The 27,234-nt window shown below is 38.5% G+C and overlaps 1 protein-coding gene across 1 annotated transcript in view; it reads right to left on the reverse strand.

Annotated features, from left to right (window-relative positions):
* cdh13 (cadherin 13, H-cadherin (heart)) overlaps nucleotides 1–27,234 on the reverse strand; it is a 469,469-nt gene that overhangs the window by 84,369 nt on the left and 357,866 nt on the right. The window contains exon 8 of the mRNA XM_055174957.2: nucleotides 11,280–11,420. Within this exon, the coding sequence (XP_055030932.1) occupies nucleotides 11,280–11,420 (141 nt within the window). The remainder of the gene's footprint in view (nucleotides 1–11,279; nucleotides 11,421–27,234) is intronic.

A 27,234-nucleotide genomic window follows, 5' to 3' on the forward strand; every position in this document is an offset into this window, starting at 1 on the left:
TATGTAGATTGTAAAAATATAATCTGGATCTAAGTTATTTGATGATCTTCATATTAATATCTTCAATAATATTAAATTGACAAATCTAAGCTCAGTTTGTACTATTGTTGGGATCTCTTCTTTAACTTTAATGGAAGCCATTTGTGAGATTTCTTTGAAAAGTGAAATATTTGAGATGCAGGAGACTGAAGTCAAAGTTTCTATTTGCTTTCCTTGCAATGTCCTTGGAGTAATAACTCAGATGTTAAATACATCTCATCTGTCATTTTTCTTATGGAATGGCTCTGCTATGTCACACAAAGGACAAAGTTTCAAAGCTTAACAGCAAGCCTGATTGCCCTTTAGTAGATTTCAAGACCAAGAACCACTTCAGTTAAAAATGATTAGAGAATAATTTAGTCTTTAATAACCCATGGCTCTGTTCCAAAACGTATGGTGCTTTTCCATTGGATAGTACGGCCGCTATGGTTCAGTACAGATCACTTTAGGGGGTTTTCTACTAGAGGTCCAAAAAAATGTACCCGACCTGGAATAACCTGAATCACTTTTTTCTCAAACCAAACATGCAGAAGTTTATTTTTTTTTAAAGAAAGACCCGACCCGAGACAAACCTGACAAAATTAGACCAGAGTCCCGACCCAGTTGTAATTTTTTAGAACCCGACTGGACTCGAATGTAAACGGCACTGACATGTGTGTGCAGTCTGCAGCCCCGCACGCACCAGTCAGACAAAAGAAACCCCCCAATTTGGCCCACTCCTCCATTTATTTTCATTTGTTATCTGATGACGACACCAATAACCGCTAAAATGTGGATTCAAAATTGATTCACAAGGGTGTCTGAAAAAAATTTACCTACCGCCAGTCACACAATGTCGCAAGCGCTCTTGGCAAACAGAGACAGGGTTAGAAAAGGACTTGATGCACACACACTCGGCAAAACACACTCATTTTCAATTAGCCGAGATCCGAGACCACTAATATTATATCCGCCCGTGTCCAAGGCACACGTGAAACTTTTAGACTCGAATCCGCTCGGGACGGTCCTCAGGTTTTCAGATCTAGGCGGACCTGTGAAGACCTCCACTGTGTACAGTACCTAGTACTCAATACATTTTAAGAACCATCTAACTGTACGTTCACACTGCCACCGACTTGAGCTTCAAAAGTTATCGGAAGTCATTCATTTAAAATGGAAGTTGGTAGTGTTGTGCCTGAACGAGTTTATTGAACGAAAGTTCATGAACTAATTCATATTTTGGGCGAACGTGAACTGAACGTACTGTATTACTGCATGATGAACGTTACTGTGAACTCATTCATTCTGTGAACGGCACGCTCTCTCAGTTTAACGTCCTTCAATAGGGTGCCAGATTTCTATAGAGTCTTCCAGGCGAAAACCCGACTAAAACACACTGTAAACAGGCCTCAATGTGTAGGGGAAAAACACCCAATCTGGCAACACCAGCCATCTGTGTTTCACGGCTGCATCCGTCATCAAAACAAAAAGCAGCATGGAGGTGACGCAGCGCTGGACGCTGCTGAAATCCCTGCCGCTTCACAGTGCGCCACTCACATAGTTTAACTTTAAATAACATCATATTTGTCCCAAATCATTAACGATTAGCATAGGCTGCTAACGCATATTCTGGAACTTGAAATAAGGTGTGCACGTGCACGTGCGATGTGCGATACCTGCGAGTTGTCCTACACTCGACCCCCTTGAAGCACCCGGGTAGCCTTTCAAGGTATGTGCAAGCAAATACAAAAATTGAAAGACAGCCAATGTTAATGTAAACCATGATTGGATAAGGATTTAAAGTTGGATATGAAGATGAAATCTATGCATTTAGCTTCAGTGTTAAAACTGATAAAATAATTGCTGTCTGTGGTTCTAAATGGGTTATGATGGCAATAATAAAAAAAATGGGAAAAAAGAACTATAAATTATATATTATTTAAACTATATAAATTATTATAAACTATAAACTAATTCAAAATTTTTAAATATGAACTGAACTAGTTCATTTTAAAATTTGTGAACTGAACTTTGAACTACTTCATGTAGAAAGTGAACTTTCCCAACACTGGAAGCTGGCTTGTATCACCTGCAAGGAGCGTCAAATCCATCGGCGTCGCGTTTTGGGCTTTTTGGGCTTTTGAGCGACCAGAGCATCAATTAGAAAGTTGAAAGAAGCTCAACTTTATGGTAATGAGCTATGACGCGGTTCAGCAATAAGCAACAGCAAAACGGCAGCAACCTATCGAAATATAGCCTAGACATTCTTCATTGGCTGATTCCGGAGAAACATACGATGTAAACTTTCATTCCTACCAAAACATTTGGTCAGAGAAAACAGACTTCAGAGCGGCCAAAGCGTCAACAAGCTTCGGCGGTGTGAACGTACAGTCAGTTGAGGTTCCAAGCTAGCTGTACTGATACTAAAATGTGACTTGTTACACTGCAGATCACTGATTGGTCAGAAAGATTTGTCACTACCGGCATTGTTGCTAAATGCAAGATTAGCTTACCCTCGTGCGCCATCGAGCAAACTAAGTGATGTCATCATCTGTGCTTTGTTGTACAAATTCCCAAACTCCCTTTTAGCTGTGAAAAACATCCACATGCTGAGAATCAAGAACACCATTCCATCCATACAGTATGCTCCGTTGCTCCCGTGTTGAGCATTTTTTTGTGCTATCCAATGTAAAATCGCCATTAGTGAGATGTCAGTTTGCTGCGTGCATAAACGGTACCTTACCTAAAATTAAATGTGTGGGATACACAGCTTTATGTCTGAAATACAGTACTGTGCAAAAGTCTTAGGCCACCACCAACAGCTTTGTTGTTTTAGAAGTTTTAATGTCCATCCATATTTATTCTTCACTCTTTTTATTAAGATACAAACAGAAAATACAAGAAATACGTACACAAAATTAAAAATAAAACACATCTTGAGCTTTTTTGAGGAGACTGAAGTCCTGAAGTCATTCGATTAGGATTAGAAATTAAGATTTCATTTCATTTAGGTTTAAGAGATCCTGCAGCTGCCTGCTATTGCTGAAGTGGAAGGGGAATTTACCCTAAATACTTGACACTTCAGCTTATACTTTAATACTGTTTTTAATACTACATACACATTTCCTGTATTTTCTGGTTGTATTCTAATAAAGAGACTAAAAATAATTATATATGAACACTATACAATTGCAAAAACAACACATATAATGGTAGCATGGTGCCATAAGACTATTGCACAGTACTGTATATGAAAGTGCGCCTATTGCTGTCTTTGTAGGCAGCCTTCCAGTGTGTGAAACAGCCAATTACACAGAATACTGGAACTACTTTACTGCATTTTAAACCACCCAACACACTTTCTGTGAGCTAGGGCTTGTTAGGTCAAAGTAAGTTGGTAGAGCATTAGCTAAATTAATAAAGCATAGCGTTTATAACACAAAAAAGGTCATGGGTTTTATCCCCATAGACCACACACGTTAATAAAAAACTGAATGCACTGTGAGTCGCATACATATAAAAAATAAGAATCTCAATCTGATCATTGCTGCCACCCCAAACGTGTCATCTGCTTTTGTTGTTATCATGTTATGGAGTTGTAGCCATCATTGTTGATGTCATTAGCATTTTCACGGAGGCAGAGTCATGCTGAAACTGCAGGGGTGAGAGAGAGAGAGAGAGAGCTCAGATAAGCTGTCATTCTCTCTGACTGACGGTCGTGATAAGCCGGATCACTCCGTGTTCCAGCTCTTGGAAGGGGTTCATCGGAAATAGATGCCAGTTATCACAAAGTGCCAGGGGGTGGGCGGGCATGTACATACCACCTGCGGCAACTACCACAACCTCCGGTCTCTCCCTTCAGGAATCTAAGCCTCAGACCATGAAGCAGGAACCGGAGAGACAGAGATAATGGAGGATGGAGGGTTATGGAGGTCTGTTATTATCTTAATAATACCCCCACTGTTGGACGCTATTTTGTGATATCATATATTCAGCACAACCTAGAATAATCTTTGGGCAGACAATAACTCTTTTGTCGCATCCAATAGGCATTTATTTTAAAAGAAAATTGTTCAATGGGGGACAGGATGCTCAATACACAAAATAAATTGATGTCAAAGGACAACCAAAAGCCAAAAGCGTTGCACTATGTCCTTACTAGTAGAGCTTTGTGCTAGCAACACAAATACTGATAAAAAGTACAGCTTAAATGCACTTTTAGTTGCTTTGGATAAAAGTGTCTGCCTAATATTAAGGTGAACATTTCTTGATCTTCTTCATTGTTTAAGGACATGATATCAGTGGGTAGTATGAACTTTAAATGATTTTTAAAGAGCACCAATTATTCGATTCATGATTTTTCATTTCCTTTGATGTGTAAGCGTATTAGTGCACGTTAACGATATGCCAAAGGTACAAACCCCAAATAAATGATGACGCGAGTTACTGTCTCCAACGTAAATCTTTTTTTCTTAAACTCCAACACACACGGATTGTACAGTCCCTCCAGAAAAACGCGATTATGCGATTGCATGATTCAGCCAAAGTCCGCATATTTATGCGGGGGACGCATTTTTTGAAATACGCTGTACTTTCTCAGCATAAATTGCATTTCCATTGTGCAAAATATGCGGGGCTTGCATGATTTCATAATCCCTGCATTTTCGTAGCAAAAATCACATATATCTTAGCAGAAAGTTAAAAATTTTGCATTTACAACCATGTCCCCTGTTGCCATGGGAACGTTATGAAGTGACATGATTATGTGACGTGAATATCATTGAAAAGTCCCCGCAGTTTTAGCAAGTTTCTGCAATTTTTGCAAGTTCCCGCAATTTCATCGCATAAAATTTCAAAAATATCCCGCATATTCTATTGCATTTTTTTAAGAAAACGTGCCGCAAGATCAAGGTTTTGCCCGCAACAATCACCAAAAAACTCTGTGTTTATCTGGAAGGACTGATTGTATGCAAAAGTTTACTTCCTGGGTTTGTTGACATAGACAAGACTGACATTATCATAATTCCTCCCGCTTCGTACTCGCAGCCTGTAAGTAAACTCCTGTTAGCATTGCACTGTGACCGAATCTTATGGTAATAGTAACGAGCATCATATTTCCAGGCAGACGTCAGAGGTATTCAGGCCAATAACAACGTACAGATTAGCTGGCCAATCAGGGACACAGAGCTTTTCAAATCGATAAGTTTTGTAAAAAAAATCTGTGCATTTCAGAAAGAGAGGGAAATCTGCAGCAAAATGTACGGTTTGTGAAAAATAATGTTTTTTTACCATAAACCACGCAAACATACAACCCTATATCACGCAAATACGTGACTATTTCACGTATGGACCAACGTGAAAATGTCACGTTTTGCCGCGTTTGAACGTGAGCATGTAACGTTTTCTGTTTGTGTCACTGTCACGTATTGGTTACTCAACTTTTTTGTCCTATTTTAAAACCATTGTCGCTTCGGTTTAGGGTTAGATTTGGTGCTTGCGTTATATGTCACTTTAAGTATTTGTCACTTTAAGTATTGGTTTATAAAAAAAAGATACAAGACTTATTCTTTTATATTTTCTAAACTTTAACCAATTTTCGTCTTACGTTGGGGTTAGAGTTTGTTTAGGTAAGGATGTCATTTTATGTAAATCTAACCCTAAACCGAAGCGACAATGGTAAGAAATTAGGACAAAAAAGTTGAGTAACCAATACGTGACAGTGACACAAACAGAAAATGTGACATCCTCACGTTCAAACGCGGCAAAACGTGACATTTTCACGTTGGTCCATACGTGAAATAGTCACGTATTTGCGTGATATTGGGTTGAAACATATTGTATTATACCAATGAAATAGGTGCGCTTTAATGTTACTAGCAAATATAAAAGACCCAATATTTAATGAAAAATTATTGGATGTTATGTCACTAAAACAAAGTAAAGAAATAAATAATATGGCATCATTGTGTAAATCTGTCAATAGTTTTGTAATATGATTTTTTTAAAATGTATCTTTAACTAAATAAATAAAATAAAAAATAATATTTTTCACATATTTTGTCTACTCTCAACAAATTATTTTAACAGTACTAAAGAGCTGAAGCTACTGTGTTTCAGAAACCACATCCTATACTGTCAAACAAGAATAATACTGCATTATAATGATACGTATTCATGGCTGACATGTCTCTGAGCATTAAGCTGGGATTCAACATTTATTTTAACACATACAAAATACACACAGCACTTTATATTTCACTCGCAAATGTGTCTTCATAAATATTTACTCTGCTCTGAGTGGGTGTGGAGCTGTGGGGTTAAGCCTGTCAGACAGAGAACTGTGAAAGAGTAAGATTAAGGTGATGACCTCTTATGTTTGCATGGTAGACAGAGGCAGGTACTCTGATGCACCTGCGACAGCACACAAGTGTTTTTGAGCCTTTCAGGTTGGTAAATGAAGAGAATTTAGCAACAGATGATGAATAATAGCTATGTTACATGTGTGAATACACATTTCCCACGGTCTCAAACATCTTAATGATGCTACAGTATAGAAACAGAAGTTTGGTATGTAGTTTATAATGATTTCACCAAGTAGGATATGATCCTGGATCAACACCATTGTTGGTCCTGGATCAACATTTTTATTAACTAATAAGATTGCAAGATTAGGATTAGGGTGTATGTTAGATTTAGTTTTAGGATTGGGTTAGGGTTATCAGAAAATAAAGATACAAATTGGTTCATATCTCTACTTAAATAGTACGTGTTAGAACATTTTAAAGGGTACTGCCCCAGTATACACCTTTTGTATCTTTTTTTTGTTTTTTTTTTTTATGTTTTTTGACAGTACATTATAAACTGGTCGCAGTGATTTCACCAATGTGATCCTGGATCACCGTTTTAATCAAAGATACCCCAACTTACCCTTAACTCAAACCCCTCAAACCATTATTTCACACTAATACGAGGGTTAAAAATGGTTAGGGTTTGAGTTATGGGTAAGTTGGGGTATCTTTGATTAAAACGTTGATCCAGGATCACATCTTACTTGGTGAAATTACTGCGACAAGTTTGTACTGTCAAAAAAAAAAAAAAGATACAAAAGGTGTATACTGGGGCAGTACCCTTTAAAATGTCCTAACACGTACTATTTAAGTAGATATAGACCCTTTGCAAACACGTGACCTAGACCACGTGACGACGCCATGCTGGACGGCAAAATCACTGACGCACTAGGTTGATTAGTAATAGACGAGCGGGATTTTTGATTAGTTTTAAACAGTTTAAATATATATAACACTAAAATACATGGCTTCTTATATTAAGGAAGTTGTTGTGCCGTTATCGGTCGAGGTAGGGCATTTGGTAGGTCCTCACAAGAAGCGCTGTTTAGAGAAGTTAGAGATAGCGGGACTGGATACCGACCCTTACCTTCTTCCTCCTTCAATTTTCACGGACCTCATTAAACGCCGAGTCTGCCCGACTTCAGCCCGCATGATTTGTACCACTATGTGGTAAACGGGATATCCCCATACACTGGTGCTGATCTTAAGGCTTTCAAAAGTCTGCAGAGCTGCCAAATTCTGAGTTCAGCTTGGAGTGAGATTTTTTATTTTAGAAATTAAATTGAAATAAAAGCTTTTACTGAGTTTAAATGCCTGAGATTAGAGTCTTTACTATTATTTTATACACTTCTATTATGCTTTCCTTCTGATAAAAGTGCCAAAAAAGTTCAGTTAAAATCTAATGAATAGGCTACTGGTCTCTGTAAAATGTATAACTGTAGATAACAGCAGCTTTGATTCAGTTTATCCACTGAGAAAGAGAAGGGTAAAGTGATGATTTGTGATAGAGGGACTGTCACAATCAAATAAACCAAATGAGTAGTTTAATATTAAACTAAAGCAACAGATAATGTGTATGTCAAGACCATATAATTATATTTCGTATATATTATTGTTTATAGATGTCAAATATCAATTGACTTTTTTCTCTTTTATTAAAACCTGTCACCGCAAACATCACGCAGGCTTGTACTGCTTGCAAACATGCACACGCGAGTGATGGTTGATTAAAATAGCTGTTTTCTGAGGGTATCTGCGTGCGTGGAATCCGGGCAGGTCTCTGCTTTTCATCCAGACCTTGAAGCTTTGTGTGTTCGACTGGTGCGGAGCTGACTGATCGGCGTATGACATCAGAGTAACGCGAGAGCAAAGGTAAAGGCGGACCCTTTTGTAACATTTCGACTTGCTCTCGCGGTACTCTGATGTCCTCGCTGCCGAACTTCCTGCGCAGCGCCACATAAAGTGAAATGCTCTTTGACTCTTTGCAGCAAAGCACCAGCAACATGAGAAGGTGGCACGCAAAAGACAGTGAAGGTACGCTAAAATATAAAAGTGTCAGTACTGCGAGCACTGGTTTAGCTACTTACATCTTGAAAATGGATGTGTGGCGTGAGAATGGGGTCAATTGCGTGGGTCTCACGGTGAATGCGTAAGAGTTGGCAGCTATGAAATTTATGGTGTCACTGCAGCATTAAACAATAACATTCATGTAAAAATAATGTATTTATGCCACTTTTCTGTAATGGTAGGTGCATCATAGCAACACGAAATAACCATTTAATGACCCTAACGAACAAAAAAAAAACGTACTTGTTCGGCTTGCCGTCCGTCTACAACATGGCACTTCCGCCGTCCATCATGGCGTCCATAATTCGCGCGAGTAGAGCGTGACGTCACGTGCAAGGGGTCTATATGAACCAATTTGTGTCTTTATTGTCTGATATGTTCTCCACATTAACCTATATGGAAATGACCAAGAAATTTCAGATTCTTTAAATAGCCAAACATGAATAATATGTATATTCTCAGCCCAGTCTCACGAAATTACGTACCTATTCACATAATATTTTTATTCTTTTTCGTGATACTGTCACAAATTTCCGCGTTTTTCGTTTATTTGTCATTGTCACGTATTTGTTACTCAACTGTATTGTCCTATTTTCTTACCATTGGCGCTTCGGTTTAGGGTTAGATTTACTTAAAATTACATCCTTACAAAACCCAACTCTACCTCTAACGCCAGGCGAAAATGGTTTAAAAACCAGAAAATAAAAAATAAAACAAAAAAAACTGTTTAAACCAATACTTAAAGTGACATCCTAACGCAAACACCAAATCTTACCCTAAACTGAAGCGAGAATGGTTTGAAAAAAGGAAAAAGCAGTTGAGTAACCAATATGTGACAATGACACATAAACAAAAAATCGTGATACAATCACGTAAAATGCAGAAATTCGTACTAAAGGTACATAACTTCGTAGGACTTGATAGATAATCTTGGCATTTTCAAAAATAAATAAATAAATTGAAAACCTTCACCCAAGTAATTCCAAAACCCTATGCTGATGTTTTCTTTGTCACATAGCAAAAAACCTGCGGAGTTGGAATGACACATGACAGTAAATAATGTCAGTCAGGTGTGTCCAAACTTTTACCTGACACTGCATTTCTGTTCCTCATGATGTCTGACACCCTGAAGCGAAACAGAAGCATTTGTCAGATACCCCAAACATCTACAGCAATATTTGTCCTTATTGACAAATCAGAAAAGCCCTAACGCAGGCACCGCTATGCATCGCGGGAACTGGCCAGCGTTGGGTGGACAAGTCTCTGAGAACCTGACAACAGCTCAGGGCACTTCCTCGAAAAATCATCCAACTCAAAAATAAGTGCCTGCCGTACATTTTTCCTCAGCTGCCCAGCAAAGTGCAAGTGTGGCACTTTCTGACAAATTCATCACAGGTGGGCTAAAATGGACATAGAGCTTAAGTTTGCACATAGCGTCAGTGCAGTTTTCCTGCCCTCTGGGTTTCATATCGCTGAATGTCAGAGGTCGCCCGTAGTTTTGATTGTTTAGCAGAAAACTGAAAAATGTTTGTTTTATATACCCAGTAGCTATAACACAGAATATGCCAATAGTCCTTACGTACATTAGCAAGTACTACACACACAGCGCTCCATCATCACTAGGGCAGACCTTGAGTACCACAACATGATCACTTCAGAACGCAAACAGGAGGTCACAGAAGATACACTAGCGAGATTGACCCAGTCGATCACCTTTGTGTGTGTATTTGTGAACCAGAGCTGTCACTCCTGTGCACCTCAGATTAAAGTGATTGATGTACGCGTGGCTTTGTCTCCGCAAGGTCGGAGTATCGGAGCGAAGGGTCCGGGTCCCGCCTCAGCAGGGATGTTTTGTTTGTGTTTGTGTGATCTGAGTGATTGACAGGTGAGGACACTGGCGAGAGCCTTTTAGACTGAGAAGTTCAGATGACTGCGGTTGTTAAAGGAATAGTCTACTCATTTTCAATATTAAAATATGTTATTACCTTAACTAAGAATTGTTGATACATCCCTCTATCATCTGTGTACAAAATAAAACGTAGCGCTTTTCTAAGCGGATTTAAAAGAGGAACTATATTTTATGGCGTAATAGCACTTTTGGGAGTACTTCGACTCGCCTGAAAAGTCCGCTCCCCTTCTCACTCTCATAATGGGAGAGGGAGGGTGTTACTGCGCCGAGTCGAAGTACTCCCAAAAGTGCTATTACGCCATAAAATATAGTTCCTCTTTTAAATCCGCTTAGAAAAGCGCTACGTTTTATTTTGTACCACCAAACTTGCTCGTATAACTACTCATCTTAAATAGGAAAAACGTTGATGTGTTTGGTCACTTCTAACTTTATCTCTAAATGGTACCATTGAATGAATGGGGCTAAGCTAAATGCTATCGAAGCGTCGCAGCGCGCTCCAGCGCTTACGTGCGCGCGCACAGATGATAGAGGGATGTATCAACAATTCTTAGTTAAGGTAATAACATATTTTAATATTGAAAATGAGTAGACTATTCCTTTAAACTCGATCAATCTGCTATGAATCATTTCAAAGAAAATCAGAGAAAAAGACTACTGCCTTGCATTATTTAGTTATTCCTAAGGTGAAAAATAGCTAGATGTGAAGCACCTGCTAATCTAGAAATTCAATTATGTCTACAATTTTATTCAATGTGTCTACAATGTGTCTGTTGTCTTGTTTATCTATACACGTATAATATAAGTATGTAACCTTAAGTTTATGTTTCAAACTGAGATGACAATACAGAGGCAAAAGTTATGGATTGCACCTTTAAATCTTTATTTTTAAGAGTGAAGGAACTGAAAGAGGAAAACAGTCTTAAAAAGATCAATCATACCAGTGAGTGAGTGAACTCGGGTGCGTGGTCATTTCTGTCTGTGATGGTGATTGTAGCTGTTGCAGTTCCTGTCAGTCCCACTTCACTTCCTGCCATATCTTTTGCCACGATTTCCAGCTCATACTGCGTGGTGGGGAGAGTCTGGGGACACAGAAGAAAACAGTCAGGAAGTTAGCAAAAGTGACACACACACACACAACTTATTTAATCTAGACCTTTAAGACAGAAAGACTGGAGTCATGATAAGAGTTAACCAAGCTTAAGTAGCCTAATTACAGAACAAGTAATTGTTTAACGACCGCTTTAATGCTTGTTAGATGCTGTCAATATGCAGTGAAAAGCTCCACCTATCTTAAATGAATGCTTACCTTGTGAATTAACTGATAAAATGGAGCAATTAGGATTTAATCAACCAATCATTTTATTCAAGTCACAGCTTTACTGTACCTCAAAATAACTACAGTATTTTTTTATTTAGTAGTTCAACATTATCATTTCATATGTTAAAGGGACATTCCACTTTTTTTGAAAATATGCTCATTTTCCAGCTCCTCAAGAGTTGAACATTTGTTTTTGCAGTTTTGGGGTCCATTCAGCTGATCTCCGGGTCTGGCGGTGCCACTTTTGGCATGGCTTGGCATGATCCATTGAATCTGATTAGACCATTAGCATTGCGCATAAAATAATAACCAAAGATTTTCAATATTTTTCCTATTAAAAACGAGACTCTTCTGTAGTTACATCGTGTACTAAATTTGACGGAAAATTAAAAGTTGCGATTTTCTAGGCAGATATGGCTAGGATTTATACTCTCATTCTGGCATAATAATCAAGGACTTTGCTGGTGTTACAAGGCGCAGGAGGCGCAATGATATTACGCAGTAGCCGAAAGTAGTCCCCTTGGTATCTTTCAATAGCATGGGACTATTTTCGGGCACTGCGTAATATCATTGCGCCTCCTGCAGCCATGTTACGGCAGCAAAGTCCTTGATTATTACGCCAGAATGAGAATATAGTCCTAGCCATATCTGTCTAGAAAATTTCCGTCGGTCTTAGTACACGATGTAACTACAGAAGAGTGAAGATTTAAATAGGAAAAATATCGAAACTCTTTGTTTGTTTGTTTTTTTTGGCACGATGCTAATGGTCTAATCAGATTCAATGGATTATGCTAAGCTATGCTAAAAATGGTACCGCCAGACCCGGAGATCAGCTGAATGGATTCCAAAACGATAAAAATCAAATGTTTAACTCTAGGGGAGCTGAATAATTAGCATATTTTTTTAAAAAGTGGAGTGTCCCTTTAATGTCAATCAGCATACAAAAAAATAAAGTACTGGACTGACCAGAAATCTATAAAACCAAAATATCCATTTGCTTATTTACAATTAATCTTATGTAAGGGCCTTCTCAGGGACAGTGCTCAAAACAAAGATAAACGCTTCACACAAGAGCAGTGCCGCTACCTGACAGGTGCTAGTCTAAATAAATGCCAAGTTTCAGTCTTTATTCTGTGGTAATGCTAAAAGAAAACAAGAAAATGTCAATTAACGCCCACACTGTCTTTATTTTAAGGCCATGTCCTTAGTTTGTAAGTCTAGACACAACAGGCCTTTGCTAAAGAAATCAATCAATAAAAGTGCTTAGTTAAAAGAGAAGCCAGAAATCCCCAAAGGTTACCAGCATGTTTATTCAAAAGTGCATCTCATACATGTTTTATCCATAAAGCTTTCTTTATTGATTATAGTTTTCATAAAGATCATGAGTAAAAAAATAAGGAAAACATCTTCTAATCCAAGCAAGGTTATGTCAGAGATATTTCAGGGGAAATATACTGCAATAATTGTATGAATAAAACATGGCCGTGTAACCTACAGAAATGAGCTTTATGAAGACATCTAGTTCCTTTAACATACACAAAAAAGCTTTAAATTCAGCCAAATAAATCTTTTAAGTGGTAAAACCTCTTCATCTCTCTCTTTCTCAAACCCACTGCAGACGAAAAGCCAGATATTCATAACTTCAAGACAACAAGCGTTTGTTAAAATATATCATCTCTAGAATAGGAAGCCATCATGGCATATCACATACAGTAGGGAGGTGTTGTTAATGCTAACATTTATTTCCTTTATTGAAATCCCACTCAGCGAAATGTTAAGTACCACATGCTTAATAAAACTCATCCATCTGTTTCACATAATGCCCGAGAGGCCCGTTCCGCAGTCATTTACCCATGGTGCACTGCCACTCTATAAATTACACCTGCTATCTCAGGCTTCAAACCGAGGCTCGGAGGAATGGGATTCTGACAAAGTTGCAATAAATAAACTCACAGGAAAGTCACAGAAAATTGTGACACTTTAAAGGAAAATGAAAAGGTTTTTAAAAAAGAAACACTTTAGGGAGTCGAGTATCTTTAAAAGTGAACCAAAAGAGCATATCATTTATTCGATTTTCATTTTAGTTTGAGAGTGCCACAGCATGCAAAAGATTTTAAATATTGGTAAAATGTTTAACTATTTTTATATATATACAGTACACTCACCTAAAGGATTATTAGGAACACCTGTTCAATTTCTCATGAATGCAATTATCTAATCAACCAATCACATGGCAGTTGCTTCAATGCATTTAGGGGTGTGGTCCTGGTCAAGACAATCTCCTGAACTCCAAATGGAACGTCAGAATGGGAAAGAAAGGTGATTTAAGCAATTTTGAGCGTGGCATAGTTGTTGGTGCCAGTTGGGCCGATCTGAGTATTTCACAATCTGCTCAGTTACTGGGATTTTAATGCACAGCCATTTCTAGTGTTTAGAAAGAATGGTGTGAAAAGGGAAAAACATCCAGTATGCGGCAGTCCTGTGGGCCAAAAATGCCTTGTTGACGCAAGAGGTCAGAGGAGAATGGGCCGACTGATTCAAGCTGATAGAAAAGCAACTTTGACTGAAATAACCACTCGTTAAAATCGAGGTATGCAGCAAAGCATTTGTGAAGCCACAACACGCACAACCTTGAGGCGGATGGGCTACAACAGCAGAAGACCCCACTGGGTACCACTCATCTCCACTACAAATAGGAAAAAGAGTCTACAATTTGCACGAGCTCACCAAAATTGGACAGTTGAAGACTGAAAAAATGTTGCCTGGTCTGATGAGTCTCGATTTCTGTTGAGACATTCAGATGGTAGAGTAAGAATTTGGCGTAAACAGAATGAGAACATGAATCCATCATGCCTTGTTACCACTTTGCAGGCTGGTGGTGGTGGTGTAATTGTGTGGGGGATGTTTTCTTGGCACACTTTAGGCCAATTAGTGCCAATTGAGCATCGTTTAAAAGGCCACGGCCAACCTGAGCATTGTTTCTGACCATGTCCATCCCTTTATGACCACCATGTACCCATCCTCTGATGGCTACTTCCAGCAGGATAATGCACCATTTCACAAAGCTCAAATAATTTCAAATTGGTTTCTTGAACATGACAATGAGTTCACTGTACAAAAATTGCCCCCACAGTCACCAGATCTCAACCCAATAGAGCATCTTTGGGATGTGGTGGAACGGGAGCTTCGTGCCCTGGATGTGCATCCCACAAATTCTCCATCAACTGCAAGATGCTATCCTATCAAAATGGACCAACATTTCTAAAGAATGCTTTCAGCACCTTGTTGAATCAATGCCACGTAGAATTAAAGCAGTTCTGAAGGCGAAAGGGGGTCAAACATAATATTAGTATGGTGTTCCTAATAATCCTTAAGGTGAGTGTATATATGTAAAGCCCACAACATACAGCAGTCAGGAGTGCAAGCACATTTTATTTTTTAAGAGGGCATCAGTGGCAGTTCTAGGTCTGTTGCATTAGTCACGATGCAAAACAAATTATAGGTAAATAAAAAAATTCATTTTAAAAGTTGCTATCATCCACATTTACACCCCTGACTTTGTTGTTAATGTGATTCAACACCTTTAAATAAATACAAATTGCTTGTAATTAAAAAGTAACTGGAAGTGGGATCTGCTTTTGACAGATGCATGGCTAGATATTCATGCATGGTTTACACCGCCTACGTTGCAAATCTTCCTTAATATACCTCAGCTTATAACTTCCTTTTCTCCTGAACTATCCTAAAGTCTGAATACAGAACAAGACACATCTTTATGAATCATTACACAGTACACTCTTAAAAATACAGATGCTTAAAAGGTTCCCAGCAATGCCATAGAAGAGCCATGTTTGGTTCCTCAAAGGAAGGACCATTGATTCAAAGGTTCTTAGGAGAACCATTTCTTTCCTTCCTTTTAAATAACATTTTTTTCATCACAAAGAACCTTTTGTGAAGTAGAAGGGAGTGTTAAAGGTTCTTTATAGAACCATAAAAAGTCGTTCTTCTATGGAATGGTGAAACACTTTTAGTTTTAAGAGTAAAGTATAGTGTATATTATAAAAACTCAAAAGAACTTTTCGTGAATGTGCCCTTCCTCTGTGTCTGAGAACGACTGTCACTGACAAACAGCTCAAAACTTATTTACTGCTGATAAACAGATGGTACTTCACAGACCCGTGACTTGAAAAAAGCAAAGACACACATCTGGATAAGCGGGAGGTGATTGTAGATTAGATCTCAGTGCCGTAAAATGCTTGCGCGAACCTGTGACAACATCTTAATGAATTGTCCGTCTCTTGCATTCACCCACTCAAATCTATGACAGCAATGCCTCTGAAGGTCAGAAAACGACGTGCTTAAAAAAAGCTTGACAAATTGTTCATGCATTTGGCAAACATTTGTATCCAAAGCGAATTCTAATGCATTCAAGATATAACAGTTAATGTGTGCCCCAGGAGTCAAACTCATGATTATGCACCAGTGCTAAGGTGGTCTCCTTTAAAGCTCAATGGTGAGGTTTTGGGTTCGAACCCAGGGAACACACATGCTGATAAAAAAAATGTATAGCAGCATGTACTGCACTGTAAGTCACTTTGGATAAAAGCATCTGCCAAATGCATAGATGTAATGTAATTGTAAATATATTTTATTAGAATACGTTCCTTGGGGATTGAATCTGTGACTGGTTGAGCTAGTTGAGGACAACGCAGTACATATTAACTTTACAATAAATCTCAATCATTTCAAGAGGTTGGATCCAATTAAATCTGATGCTATAAAATCTCAATAGATCAAAGCTTTTCCTATGGCTAGCATGCAAAATGACCTTAGTAATACAGGCTTCTTGAAAATATATGCATGGTGGTGAGACAGAACAGCGTCTGACCTGTCGAATGAGATACTGCCTTGTCCACTTCAATAGGAGTGATGTCATAATTATGCTTCTGTAGCTTGTCTTTGTTCTCTCAAGCGCTTCGAAAAAGAGCGTCTGCCTTTTCCAGCCCCTCAGCCTATTCACCCACCTACCTTTCATTTCTCAAGAACATAATGATCCATAGAAAAGCCATAGAATGACCTAGCTGAAATGTTGAATAAAGCTATAACGGGTTGTCTCATGTAGAGAATCTCTCTATTATGCTATTACAACTTTCTGTCGGTCACCTCGTCTCCTCTCCCCTAATCTTTAACTTTCAACTTTTACCATTTTTTATTGGACCTTTTCACTCGCACCCCTCCAATGCACCGCTTCACATAGTTCTGTTTTAAACTAAGTAAGTTGTAGATATGCTAATGTCTTCTGTACTTTTCACCAGAGGTTTAATATTTTGTAATACTTCCACATAGTGTGCGACGAATGATTGGAATCTGGATGGTTTTATCGTTTGGTGTTTCTACTCAATCTCTGGGATGTTAGAGGAGCGTTATCTTCATTTGCCTTTCATCTTTTTTTATTACTTTTTTATCAGTGCCATCCACACCTCGAACAAAGCTCCCATTTTCTCTTTCAACTTCTTTTAACTTTACTTCCGTGACCTTTTTGTGTCGTGCCATACCGGGTTGTATTTTTTCAGTGTAGCACATGGTTTAATATCGTTCTATTCCATATTAACGTCCTATCCCATATTAACGTCCTATCCCTTCTTTTAAACTTATTACGTACAAGTACATATTCAAGACATCTGCAAAAAATGTTAAGGTCTCATTTAGAGATATTGCTGAAAAAGCAATATTAACTCGGTTTTATGTTCTTTTATGAAAATCACCATGCGTTTATTAGGTGGCCAGGTAATATTTCACAGATTTTATAAAAACTATAAAAAGGAGGACAGCCACCTTACCCAAGAATATTGGTAAAAAAGCTAGCAAGCTGCATTTAGCTTACATACTGTATGGGAATCAACTGTTTTGGATTATCACTTTTTAATTAAATTTTTCACTAAGAGTGTCAAAATGATACTGGACAAAGTAAGGAAATTTACCTTTTTTTAGGAAAAGCCATTATAGTGGGAATGTACGTACACTTTTAAAACGAATGTGTTAAAAACAAAACATTAGTGCTGATTCTGGGACAACACACTAAATGCGAATACACCCATCTCTGTGTTATTACTGAAACAACACATTTTAACACAACTTGTGTTATATTTTAACACAAAATGACACATAATGTGTTAAAATTACACATACTGTGTTAAAAGCTTAACGCACAAAAATGTAAAAGTGTAAATCCTTTCTAAGAGTGTACAGTATAATGCTAAAATGCTGTCCATGTGAGCAGATCCAGCTTGATTACATGCATTCGTAACAAGTTTATGAAGTGCCTTATTTGTACAAATGTAAAAAAATGTGTAAGAATGCACCAAATGTTCATCAACCGAAATGATTCTGCCGAAAATAGCAAAAAAAATATTTTCTTTGTTCAGCTGAAAAAGTGAAAAGGCCGAACATTTTTTACAAAAAAAATAAAATAAATATATGCAAAATAAATAGGAAAAAGAATTAGGTTATTCGATATTCGGTCTTCAGCTGAGTTTTTATTCAGCTTTGGCCAATAATTTTCCTTTCGGTGCATCTCTAAAAATGTGTGATTATTGGAAAAAAGCAATAATGACGCTCCATCCCTAACTCCGCCCTTAAACCCAACATCACTGTGGCGAAAGCAGATTGTACAAATTCATACAAATTAGCTACCTCGTAAAATAGTAATGAATTTCCGTGAGGTTGTGTTGGGAAATCACTAGGCTTTGAGAGTGTCAAAATGATACTGGACAAAGTAAGCCAATCTACGACTTTTTTACGAAAAGCCATTATAGTGGGAATGTACCTACAGTATAATGCTAAAATGCTGTCCATGTGAGCAGATCCACACTGTAAAAAATTTGCTGTAATTATGCAGCTGGTTGCCAGTAACTTACTGTAGAAGATAAAGACTGAAAATGTTTCATGTTCATTTAACTTTGAACAAACTGTTGCCATGAAATAACATAAATGTAAAATCTACAGTAAGTTACTGGCAGCTAGTTGCCAGTAATACCCAGTAATACTGTAATTTCTACAGAAATTTTTTACAGTGCAGCTTGATTACATGCATTCATAACAAGTTTATGAAGTGCCTTATTTGTACAAATGTACAAAAATGTGTAGTGCTGCATTCAGACCAGCCACGGTAAAGGCGTCAAGCACGAGTGATTTCAATTTTAAGTCAATGTAAAGACGCGTTTACGTGCGTCTTGAGGTCTTGCGCCGCGAATGAGGCGTTTTGCGCGGCGCAGTTGATGCAATTCCACCTCATTCACGCATCTAATTCATGCGAATTGCATGAATTGAGCGTTGCCATGGGAAACGCGCAAGATAAAAAAAATGCAAACTTTGGCGGAAAAACGCGCCGCATACACCAATCAGGAGCTTGCTCTAGTAGTGACGTGATTATAGGAAGCAAGGGGAGTTGCAGAAGCCCCTCCCATGACACGAATTTCTGCGTGAATGGCTCGATGACTAGAATTTCACGTGTGAATGAAGCGAGTAAACTCAAAATGTTCAAGCGGCAAAGTAGGCGCGGTAGACGTGAATTTGCCTCAACGCGGCTGGTGTGAACCCACGGTAAGAATGCACCAAATGTTCATCAACCGAAATTATTCTGCAGAAAGTAGCAAAAAAACTAATTTTCGATGTTCAGTTTAACAAGTGAAAAGGCTGAATAAATTGTCCAGAAAAAAATGTATATATATATATATATATATATTAGGGCTGTCAATAGATTAAAATATTTAATCGCAGTTAATCGCATGATTTAATGAGTTAACTCGCGATTAATCGCAAATTAATCGCACATTTTTATCTGTTCTAAATTTACCTAAATGTAACACTTTTTAAGATTTTAATGCTCTAATCAGCATGGATTTGGATAATATATATGCTATATGCAAATGTATGTCTACAACAGGCTGTTTACATTTTCAACAGAACCATCAGTCATAGTTTTATAAATGTTTTTGCCTTTAGAAGACCCTGTTCTTTCTCCATTTCTGTTTGCTGCTGCATCATTTGTGACCTGTGCTGGCAAATTGAGTTGGGATGAGCAAATTTTCAAAAATGTGTCATTTATATTTTAACATTCTCTATTAAAAAACTTCAAAACCATAGGACCAATTGTTGGAATCTGATAAAGCATGACAGAACTATACCTGTTAATGCAGAGCAAAAACAATATCAATATACATATATGTTTTTCTTTTCTTGTTTAATTTTGACATTGAGACAGACCACTTTAAGACTGTAAAATAATGCAAGGGTTTAATATAAATGACACAACAGATACTTTTCCTTAACAGTTAACCAAACATTCACTTTAGATATAACAGATTATAGGTCATACCTGCGTGAATTCTTGTCAAAACAGATATTTTTAAACCTGTAATTTTGTGTTAAATGTCTATATATATCGAGCCCAGTCTCCTGAAGATGCGTATAAATAGCACGAAGTGTCACGCACTCGCGCATTTGTGTGCATGCGCTTCAGACGTCTGTGTCAGACATCGCTTTTGAGCCTTGTCACTCTTAATAACTCTTTTAACATCAATGAGATCCCGAACTTTATCTCTCTTAATAATTATTTTAACATCAAGAAAGTCCTGCGGTCTATTTTCTATAATTTCTGAATGCTTTTTAAAACGAAACTAAAAAGTGAAAGAAGACGCATCTTTGCTTTATATGGATTTGGGACGGTACACCTCACAGAAAACGTGCAGATAAAGAAAACTGCACGTGCAGAAAACGTGCATTTTAGATGTTTAATGACCATTTAGAGCATTGGATTCGCTAGACGAGAGCTTAATGTTCTTAATTTTATGAAAAGCTCCGACTCATCTAGACAGCGCCAGTCACTTGCTGCGTCTCAATTCATCCAGCTGTGGGTCAAACAGAAATTGCGTGTTGCCTTAATCGCGCGTTAATAAAATTAGTGCCGTTAAAATTAATTTGCGTTAACGCGTTATTAACGCGTTTATTTTGACAGCCCTAATATATATATATATATATATATATATATATATATATATATATATATATATATATATATATATATATATATATATATATATATATATATAAAGACCGACCGCGACCGGAATATCATTAAAATATATGTGTGTGTGCAAAATAAATAGGAAAAAAATTCGGTATCCGACCTTCGGCTGAGTTTTTATTCCGCTTCGGCCAAGAATTTTCCTTTCGGAGGATCTCTAAAAATGTGTGATTATTGGAAAAAAAGCAATAATGACGCTCCATCACTAACTCTGCCCTTAAAGCCAACATCACAACAGATTGTACAAATTCATACAAATTAAAAAATTAGGTTATTTGGTATTCGACCTTCGGCTGAGTTTTTATTCGCCTTCGGCCAAGAATTTTCCTTTTGGTGCATCTCTAAAAATGTGCAATTATTGGAAAAAAGCAATAATGACGCTCCATCCCTAACTCCGCCCTTAAAGCCAACATCACAGCAGATCGTACAAATTCATGCAAATTAGCTACCTTGTAAAATATTTACGAATTTCCATGAGATTGTGTTGGCAGATCACTAGGCTTTGGATCCAAAAAGTGAGTGTCAGAGACGATATCTGTTGTTGTGTCTGATGATACCTAACAACCAAATAATTCACAGCATTATCCATTAGCACATGATTTCCACGTTCGTCTCGGCAAAAATGTTTTCACTGGTGTAACAGCTCGGGCCAAGTGAGACAGACATTAGTGGCCGACTGGCAGAGCAGCTTGCTGGATCATGGCACATTGCCTCTGGCTCTGTACCCCGCGGAGCTCAGAGGGAAGTCACAATGCCAGACAGCCTTAACGTTGCACACCCAAGAACACATCCGAATTCGCTCCCCAGGAATCCCCAGCTAACGCTCTGTGCATGGCACTCGCTAACGGTTGTCTAAATGTGACGCAAGCTGGGTGCTGATGCAAATAAAATGAGGCTGTTTTTGCACAGAATGTGGCATCGGATAGGTTGGCTGGCTGACAGTCAGGTGCTGAGATGAAAACTGTGCCAAAACCATTGAAGTTAACCGAGAGTGTCTTTTGACCCTTAAACATCACCTGTCGTGATGATGCGCCTTTGAACCACAAAAACTAAGGTTGTTCTTGACTGCAAACGTACAGACAGAAAGACACAAATTTAAGGTCACGTTCTTTCTGATCCCATTTTTTAAACCCTAGTTAGTTTGTAATGCTGCTATAATAGCATAAAAAATACCTGTAAAGTGTAAAGCTCAAAGTTCAGTGCCAGGTGATATATTTTTTTTAACAGAATTCCCCTGTCAAAGCCTACAGCGAACGGCCGGTTTGGAATACAGCAATCTACTTCCTGCTTTAATGATGTCAGTAGAACAGTTTTTTAACTTAACTCCGCCCACAGGAATAAATCAGTCGCCAGCTAAGCTAACGGAAAGCTAAGCTGCTATCGAATCACAACACACTAAACAAACTACACAATCAGAACTCGATACATATTTCTGAAGGAGGGACTTCATACAAGGAAGACATCAGCCCGTTTTGAGGACAGTGAAAACGGGTATACAGATAAGTTTTTTTTACACATGAAATATGAACATGTTATATTGCGCACTGTAAACACAATCAAAGCTTCAAAAAGACAGAAAGAACAGGACCTTTAAAAACAAACATATTATAAAAAAGCTATGTAAACACATTAAAATTAATAATAAATGTGTTGTGCATAACATCCTCCAATCCTTTCATTGCTCACTTGTGCATATCATATGTGAAGACTTTTCAAGGATGTAAAACCGTCTCTGTGTTGCTTTTTCCAGCACACCCCTTATGGTTCTACTCGCTGATGGCTTAAAAGCAGCAAACAGCCATCATATCTGATAGATCTCTCTGCGCACGGTCGCTTGATTCATTGGACGTCCACTAATGGAGCTCAAAAAGCCAGCAGTATTTTATAAATGAATCATGAGATGAAGACTAATTGCCATTAAAAAATGAACACTAATGCATGAACAATCCCAACGACGACGCCACTGACACTGCAATATGCAAATATGTGTCCAATTATGATTAACGATCATCCGAGCGTTCCGTGTCAATTTGAAAAGCTGTTCGAATTCTGTCACACGCGGGCTTGCCGCAACCGCCCCTAAAACTCCAGTTCGTTCTGCAAAAACGTGCCGAAGATATAGTTCCCCCCACCCCAACTTATTAGTCTGCGGCTGTGTTTAAATATTCATAGAGAAGTCATTGATCAGCCTTGAATATGCAAATACTAGTCACTACTGCGAAGATATTGTGTGCCGTCCTGTGATAACACGTGTGCGAGTAAAACAGGCAACTGTGGCCGCATGATTATGGAGCCAGCATCAAAGCCTTTCCCTGTAAAAAAGACCTTTAAAGAAAGGCTACTGCAGGTACACGGGTCTAAATGTGGGTCCGGACGGATAGCCAGCGCTACAATGAAAAAGGCAGGAGGGAGCCTCATTTAATTTGTTCCCCTTTCTTGTGTTGTTTTGTCTTGTGTGTGTTTCTGTGTGACACAGAGCGTGGATTGATCTCTGGCGCTTTCCTGTCTGTGACATTTCAAACAGAAGTTCTGCCCCGTGGCTCTCTTGAGTCAACATCCTGGCATCCAGAGACACACAGAGGAGATGATGTCAACTAAAGAGGCTGGGCTGCAATCACCCAATATCACTGCTGTTGCTTTGAACTAAAATAGATCTTTAAATAAAATTTGTGGTAAACAGCGAATTGGGAATTGGAATCAATTATTTTATAAGGGAGTTAAAATGACTGGGCACTTGTAAAAAAAAGGTCTAAAAATAGTTCGAAGCTGTCACTGGAGCACTTCCAGTTAAAAAGGCCTTAGTATGTACTAGGGGTGGGCCGATCTGATATTCTGTACTGATATTAGTCCGATATTGGCTAAAATGGCCGGATCGAATATCGTAGATGTCAGGGAGTACAATCCGATCAGATACCAACACAGACCTTAACTGTCATGGCAACTTGACATAAAGGCGACTTACTGAGCAACATGCCGTAAAAACATGACATAAGCAACATGCTGTAAAGCGCGGCAAGTAGAAACCATAGCTAAGTATAAGCAATAGATGAGACCTGTCCGGACATACTTTTTTATGTTTATCATACTTACTTCACACATTTACTTTACATTTTATGGTTAACAAATGTGTCATTTGCAGCTTAATTGATTATAGGGCGATAGAGATGGTATCGGATCGGGATTGGTATCGACAGATACTAAATATTGTGGTATCGACATCAGTATCAGACACAAAGTGGTATCGGCCCAGTCCTAGTATGTACCAATAATGCGCGGGTCAATGTATAAACAACCCGCACCCGACTGAGGTTTTCAACGAACTCGCCCGAAACTTGGACCGCAAAAAATAAATCAATTATATTGTATCTGACCCGCTTCCTGTCCCGCATTTTTTAAAAGTAGTAATTGTTTAAAATAGTTAATTAAACGACCTGACCGACCGCGACCCGAATATCATTAAAAATAGTTTTGGATGACTCGTAACCGCGGGTAACCGTGGGTGACCCAAGGCACCCACTCATTTTAGATCAACCCACGCATCACTGGTATGTACCATTTAGATACAGTACTAATAAGCACATTTTGATACCAATATGTACCTCTGAGTTACTAATATGAAGTCACTGCCTGGGAGAAACCTGAAAAATCTCCTGTCCCATGTAAACGCAGTTGCCGCAACTTGGACCGCAAAAATTAAATAAATTATATTGTACCTGACCCGCTTCCTGTCACACATTTTTTAAAAGTAGTAATTGTTTAAAATAGTTAATTAAACGACCCGACCGACCGCGACCCGAATTTCATTGAAAATAGTTTTGGATGACTCGTAACCGCGAGTAACCGCGTGTGACCCAAGGCACCCGCTCATTTTAGATCAACCCGCGCATCATATGTACCATTTAAATAAAGTACTAATAAGCACATTTTGATACCAATATGTACCTCTGAGTTACTAATATGAAGTCACTGCCTGGGAGAAACCTGAAAAATCTCCTGTCCCATGTAAACGCAGTTGCCGCAACTTGGACCGCAAAAATTAAACAAATTATATTGTACCTGACCCGCTTCCTGTCACACATTTTTTAAAAGTAGTAATTGTTTAAAATAGTTAATTAAACGACCCGACCGACCGCGACCCGAATTTCATTGAAAATAGTTTTGGATGACTCGTAACCGCGTGTGACCCAAGGCACCCGCTCATTTTAGATCAACCCGCGCATCATATGTACCATTTAAATAAAGTACTAATAAGCACATTTTGATACCAATATGTACCTCTGAGTTACTAATATGAAGTCACTGCCTGGGAGAAACCTGAAAAATCTCCTGTCCCATGTAAACGCAGTTGTCTGCATAGCCGGTTTATTGATTTGCATGTAAACGCATAAAAAAAGTTTCCATAATAAGATGATTTTGATAATTAGCCGCTTATTCTGTGCATGTAAACGCAATGCATATAATATTATATTTACATTTACATATTTGCCAGATGTTTTTATCCAAAGCGGCTTACAGTGCATACATTCGAACATTTCAACTTGCTACAACATATGCACATACTAATAAGCCGAAACTCTGAAGTTTCAACACTTCTGTGAATATAATGCAGATGAAGTTGCTCAAGAAACTTTACAGTACAATAAAGATTCATAGCTAGAGCCTTTGATGAGAAGTGCATAGCAATAATTCATTTTATGAGATGATAAAAACCAGAACACTTTTATTCTCATAGATAAAAGATAGCAAATTAGACATGAAATATTAAAGATGTTTATTTATTTATTAACACCATTCCAGTATCTATATTTATGGCTAGAACCAGTTAATCTATACACAAGTTCATCGACAAGTTGAGTTTGATGAGTTTGGGGAAAAGCCATTTTGTCATCTCCAGTTCACCTAATGCCGGGTGCACACCAAAAGATTTTTTACATCTTATAAAATTTTCAAAATGTGATAGATCGCAAACATGAGGATAATAAATCCTAGATTTAACAGTTGTTGCTCCTATAGTGTGTGGTGTGCCATAATGTGTAAAAGACAGCACACCACACACAAACAGATTTTCAACCAGAGTCTCGACTGTGAACACAGAAAATCTCACAAAATCTTGCAAGACTTCAGAATAAGCATGGCAGACGATATGCAAGAAGTAATTTCAATGATAGTGTTTGGAATGATTTTCACAGAAAATTCAAGGAAAAAAAGAAAAGGGTTTGCGTGTCATGGAGAAATTGGGAACATGGTGTGAACAAGTACACTTTGCATCAACTTCACTTTGTGTCGCACCATGACTGCTTCCGTCTTCCATCATCTCGCTTTCTGATTGGATATTGTTTCGTTTTACGTGATAATCTCAAGAGCATGTGCGTGTTTGTCCTCGGGGTTCACCCCACACGTCAGGATTCCTTTTTTATGATCCGCGATCAGGTTCGGACACTCTTAACACACCTCACACCAAGGTAAAATCTGATAAGATAATCTGTAAAACCATCAAGATAGCTAGGGACATAGCTAGAATTGTCGGAAGGGGGGAAATCGGCCCAAAATCAGGCCAAATATCTTTTGGTGTGTACCCAGCATAACCTGCATGTTTTTGAAATATGAAAGGAAATGGGAGTACCCGGAGTAAATCCATGCTGACACCATGGGACAACATGCCTACTGATCCACTGTCCCACCCGAAACTGACTAAGAAATGAAGCAAACCAGATTTGAACGTCCGTGTCATTTATAGGTACGTTTCTGTTGAACTACCTTAAAGTCCCTGTGTCTTTCATGACACCTTGCACTTAGAGAAAGACTTACAGCACAAATCCTCCACACCCCCTTACACGGCTGTATTTACAGAGACTCATCAGCCAAATTAATGAGCTGGTGATAAGCGAGAGAGATGCTGCTTCTCCTGACGCACGCAGGGCTAATTGGGGTCAAGGTTGGGGTTTCAGGGTTTGAAGAAACGGTGCAGAAAAAGACTCTGACTAATCTAATCAACTGCATCGTCCAACCACGGACTAATCGCTGTCAATTACCGTCCAGTAATGGCAAGGAAACTGTCCCCATTACACTCTGTCCCAAAAAACAGATGATAGTGTTACTGTAAAGGATGAGATGGAAAAGGAAGAGAAAAGGAAATGGGAAGGGGAATGGGGGCGATGTTTCATCATGGCCATCAAAGCCCATCTGGGAAGTGACAGCAGCACTTATGTTGAAGAGCACAGGTGTTGCTGTTTAACTGTTAATTAGATTAGCACAGATCAAAGGCAGACTGCCACCACCGGGGAGCAGTTACATCGCTGGGAATGACGGAGGATGTCTCTATGGGACCAGGGGGGCGAAAATTTCTTCAATGCTACTGATTGAAACGGATTAATCTGCTTTGCACCAAGACAAAAATCATCAAGGGGGGAATATGGAAACCAGGACGCGCTGTGTTCTATCATATGAGAGTCTGTGAGGGTTATCCCCTATAGGAGATCCACATGAGAGT

Source organism: Misgurnus anguillicaudatus, chromosome 15 (genome assembly GCF_027580225.2).
Source record: "Misgurnus anguillicaudatus chromosome 15, ASM2758022v2, whole genome shotgun sequence".
Taxonomy (NCBI): Eukaryota; Metazoa; Chordata; class Actinopteri; order Cypriniformes; family Cobitidae; genus Misgurnus; species Misgurnus anguillicaudatus.